Raw genomic sequence first — 5,000 nt, forward strand, 5'->3', positions numbered from 1 at the left:
AAGTTAGACTTATGCAATTTATTCAAATATAAGTTACATTGATTTAATACCTAAGGTTAGCAATCTTTTGATACACCGGCTTAGATGTCATTTTCAACTATCAACGTCACAAACTACCAAAACATTACAACGTTATTAAGTTTCGATTTCAAAACATTTCAATGCAAGACTAATTCAGCTTTACTTTTCCCCCAAAACATAATTAACTGTAAAAGGGAATCGATCAAAATGGCGACTCGTTAAAAATAAGCATCCGATTTAATTAAAAACAAGAGGGACACGCTTTTAACCCAAGTCTCATAAAAACGCATATTGTTTTGCTCTCAGATTTCAGCCTTTTCTTCGCAGCTTGTAACTGTGTGCTAAAGTGCAGGTTGGTCCACAGGCACTGCACACTCAGGCCTGTAACGTCCCTGTGATGTATCAATGACCTTATCACATATCTAGGTCATTCCCGCATGCATTTGTATGCGTATGAGTTTGTGTATGTGCATGTGTATGTGCATGTGTATGTATGTGTGGTTGTGTGTTTAGTTTGTGTGTTTGTGTTTGCGTTCATATTATGTATTTGTGTCTCCATACACATGCACATGCATGTGAGTGTGCGTGCGTGTACGTATGTGCGTCTATGTGTGTGTGTGTGTGTGTGTGTGTTTATCACCATGAATGTGTGTATGTGTACGGTGCCGCCTGGCTCACATCCTCTATCAGCACGGCCCACCATGGAAGCACTGACCCGCGATCAATATGCAATCTAACCTCCCCCTGGGGCCCCGGGGCCCGTCAGGGGCCGGTCCGGACTCCCAGGGTCTCGGTATACAGTCGTTGGCAGGCCCACGGTCGATACCCCCGGTCTATCCTGGCCTGACAGAACACCTTGCATCACGACCTCTGGAGCCGGCCAGGGGTCGGTCGCTGTGAGGGCCCCACTGCAGTGTCTGATCCGGGGCCCACACCGCACTGAGCAGCCCATCAGAGGGGGCCCCCCGGGCGGCCCTGTGTCCTGTGTTGACACTGAATGGTGTCCCCCTTCTATATATAGCCCGACATAGATGCTATGACATTCCCACAAGCACAACACACATGCTAACATATGAACATGTGCATTGCACACGCATCGACACATGCACACATACACGCAGGATATATATGTTACACACAGCCAAATCCACCTACACAAACAATACCAAGCACATACACACGCACATGGACACACACACACACACACACACACACACACACACACACACACACACACACACACACACACACACACACACACACACACACACACACACACACACACACACACACAATATATGAATATCACACACACGACCACATCCACCAACAAAATCACTCTAACCGGCACAAACGTGCACGCACACACATACACATACACACACACACACACACTGACAACTACCCACAGAGTACTATTTATGTGTGCGTCAGGAGGGAGTGTGCGCCAGGAGGGAAACTCACATGTTGGTGTTGGCCGTGGAGGTCAGCCACTCCCCGGCCAGGCCGATGATGTCCAGGCCGGTGGAGAGCTGGTTGAAGAAGCGTGGGTGACCTGGGGAGCACCAGACCCAACACAAGGGTCAACACAGAGCTACAGAGATAAGTTGGGACTCAAGCCAGCTGCCTGAGGAAGATAGGCCCTCCACCAAAAAACACCCCTGTGGGATTCACTGTTCTCTCTGAGTACACAGGACTGTATAGGCCTGCCTCTCCGCAGGCCTAACTACATATAAATTAACACAAATAATTTAAAATGAATATATCCTCATAGCCTATTATTCTACAATTATTATTTTGATCCAGTATGGTTCCTGCCTGTATGTTACATACTTTTGTTGTTTCTATTTTTTCGTTTTCTCGAGGCCTTTGTAATTAGTGGAAGCCAGCTCGTCTGCTCTATTTTTGGTTAATCATCTATGACAACAGCGTTTAGGCCTATACGTCGAATGCACTTTGTTTTTTGGGTTATTTTCGAATAATTGGCTAATTCAAACTTCTAACACAATGTACGAGCAGCAAATACAATCTAGCTATTGATCGTCTTAAATAAACATATATGCCAAACATGCGACACTTCTTGGGGCAGCCTAATCCGCTTCAGTACGCTGGACAGCTCTAGCCCCTCACACCATCGTCAGATCACCACCACGGTGGCGCCTTACCCTCCTCTACTTTAAATCCGGTGACAGCGGGTTTTAAATTCCGTCCGTTCCATCCTCTTAATGACCAGTGAACGCGCTTGTAGACATAACACGCGGCGTGATAAAAAAAACCCATGGGACACTTTAAACGCTGTCGTTCCTAACAGCTTGAAATAGCACTTCACTTGGTCGAGAAACCCCCTCAGGCGACACTCGCTTAATAAGTGGAGGAAGGAAGGAGCAGAGCGATGTGAACTGAATTATCAGGGGGACAATAAAGCCACGCGCTGGCGGGACCGGGGGCTATTCGTTCCCGATATGCGAGGACGCTCTGCTAAATAGCCATAGCATGCAGCGACCGAGCCAATTATAATGTTACACACCAAAACGATTAGCCCCTGATTAAAATAACAATACGATAGAGTTTCTGTTTCTGATGGATTACATCTGGTGTAACGTGGAGGTCAAGATCTTAGAAGGCCAGTTTATTTTTTGTTGCCTTTAAAGCATTCTTTATGTTTTTCTTTAGAACGATTTGTAACGATTATGTGGCAGGTATTTAATTGAATATGAGGGCGGGGGCGTTAAGACAGCCCGCTCGACAGAATTTGAATGTTGAAAACGTGAACCTTGCAGCTATAACTGACCTGTGCGGACGCCATACTTGAGCGTGTCCCTGCAGTCCACCAGGATCTGCTCCAAGGACTCCGGTTGGTCGGACAGCTCCAGGTTGAAGCCCTCCATGCCCTCCAGCAGCTGGTGTGGGTGGTGGAAGTCCAGCACCTTGGTGGAGCGGTCGAACGTCTTCCTGACGTAGTTGGTGAGGATCTCGACCACCTCCATCAGGAACTGGATGGTTGGCTCCTCGCCATTTTTGGCGGGAAGCAGGTCTGTGACGCGAATGAGAGCGAAAATTGTAGTTATACTAAAAAGCGATTCGATAACGTTCTTCAGTTGAAGCACCGGATACCAGTGCTTTGTTAATTATTAGTGAAAGAATAAATCACGGTCCACATATATACATGTAAAAAAAAATTGTTGACGTATTCTCACCTCGAGCATACAGATTGGAGAAGTCGCTCTCCGTGCGGCGGAAGCGCGAGTCGCTGTTGTCTCCGCAAGAGAGCAGGTTCTTCTGGCCCGCGAGCCTCCCCTTGTCGTCCAGGCTGTTGTTCTTCTGCAAGAACCCTAGGGTGTTACAAGACGGGACGCAGGGGGGGGAGGACGATCAGTTACTACCAAACGTCTCCATTCTGGACGGAGAAAGAAAAAAAAAGACCAACACAACCAAGAAGCCCTCGACGAAGGATGTTCGAAATGTCCACTTCTTCCACAAACGGCTTCCACAAAATGGTTTCACCGTCAGTTCCAACTGAGCCACCTGCTCTGAAGTAGGCCCTCAACACAGTATAGGCCTAGATTTTATTTTCAAGTAGGGGGGTAGCCTTTATTCCATCGCACATCCAGAAATCAGAACCACAAGTGAGTCTCGCGGAGAACAAAAAAGGAAACACCCATTTGAGTTGTTGATGGCCTTTCTTCCGGCTGTCGAAGCCCGGCGGCTCGCGGCTAACCTGGAAGGCATAGGTGACGGTGCACGCGCCCCTTCAGCCAGTAGCCTACACGCAGACGCAGTAAATTGGGAGCAATGAAGGGTGCCTTCGATCGTCAGTTCCAGAACTGTCCGCCCTCTTCAACGTCCATTTTCGATTCCACAGTAAATTGTGTTTTGATAAACGGTCCTTATCACAGTCTTGTATATATGCCTAATATTGGAAAAATGCGAAATCAAAAGCAGGCATCCAGACCAATTGCTCCGAATTTCCATGAGAGAAATATCTGTTGTAATGACTTAACTATTTACTTTTTTACTAACTACGACTAACCACTTAAATGATTACATCTCAGCTTGAGATTTATTCACTGGTTTCAAGAGATAAGAGATAAGGCCGAGAGGCACGTGCATCAAAATGGCCTCAGCTGTCAACAAACCCTCGCTTAGTTTATATGATTAAATATTCCAAACGCCGTCACCAAAAATGTTTCATGAATAATGAGTAGGCCTAGGCCTAGTCGATGCAGTTAACATTAAAAGTAGGCTACATAATTACTGAAAAAATATATAAATATATAAATATATAATAACACATTTTATATATGCCTGGCTCTCAGTGATTGGATAATCCCTGCTGAAACAACCCACATTTGATTTTCAGAAAGGAAAAAAAAAAGTATATATATTCTGTTGTGATGGAGTAGGCTAAAGTGGAAGAGAAGGCGCGGGCGTTAGGGAGGGTCGGGCCGCGCTCCCAGCCTCGGCTTATGAAACCTACAGGCTAATCGTCTTTGACCTTTAGGAGATGAGAACGCGCAGTGACAGTCATGGATGGCGCGAGCTCTCAAAGCCCGGAGATCTAGGCTTATAATAAGGCCTCCAACCCAAAGAAGGAATAATAATAATAATAATAATAATAATCTGGTAGTAAAGAATGATTACATTTTTTGATGTTTTTTTCAGGGACCAAAACTTACCACAGATCTTCATTCCCAGTTTCCGTGTGCACCCGTGCATCCATGCCTGATCGTAGGCTAAAACAAAATTATCGGGGAAAGGGTTTGAATTTCTCAGATTATGGACTATACACACGGTGGAGACAGTAAGGGCGTGGATGGATAAAAGCAGGTGCGGCTCGCGCTAAGTGGTGTGATGCAAAGCGGTGGAACAACACAAATCAGGCGGGCACGCGCGAGCGGGGTGTGTGGCGGTTCTGTGACGCCCATGGGATGATGATGGCTTTAACACTTCTGATGGCCGTCCGATCAATACGGGCCCGA

At 46.4% G+C, this 5,000-nt stretch overlaps 1 protein-coding gene across 1 annotated transcript in view; it reads right to left on the reverse strand.

Moving 5' to 3' along the window:
• LOC130387573 (glutamate decarboxylase 1-like) overlaps nt 1–5,000 on the reverse strand; it is a 16,735-nt gene that overhangs the window by 8,411 nt on the left and 3,324 nt on the right. Inside the window, exons 3-6 of the mRNA XM_056596740.1 lie at nt 4,698–4,754; nt 3,219–3,353; nt 2,813–3,055; nt 1,486–1,576 (exon numbers count right to left, since the gene is read on the reverse strand). Coding sequence (XP_056452715.1) covers nt 1,486–1,576; nt 2,813–3,055; nt 3,219–3,353; nt 4,698–4,754 — 526 coding nt within the window. The remainder of the gene's footprint in view (nt 1–1,485; nt 1,577–2,812; nt 3,056–3,218; nt 3,354–4,697; nt 4,755–5,000) is intronic.

The sequence above is a fragment of the Gadus chalcogrammus genome, chromosome 8, assembly GCF_026213295.1.
Source record: "Gadus chalcogrammus isolate NIFS_2021 chromosome 8, NIFS_Gcha_1.0, whole genome shotgun sequence".
Taxonomy (NCBI): domain Eukaryota; kingdom Metazoa; phylum Chordata; class Actinopteri; order Gadiformes; family Gadidae; genus Gadus; species Gadus chalcogrammus.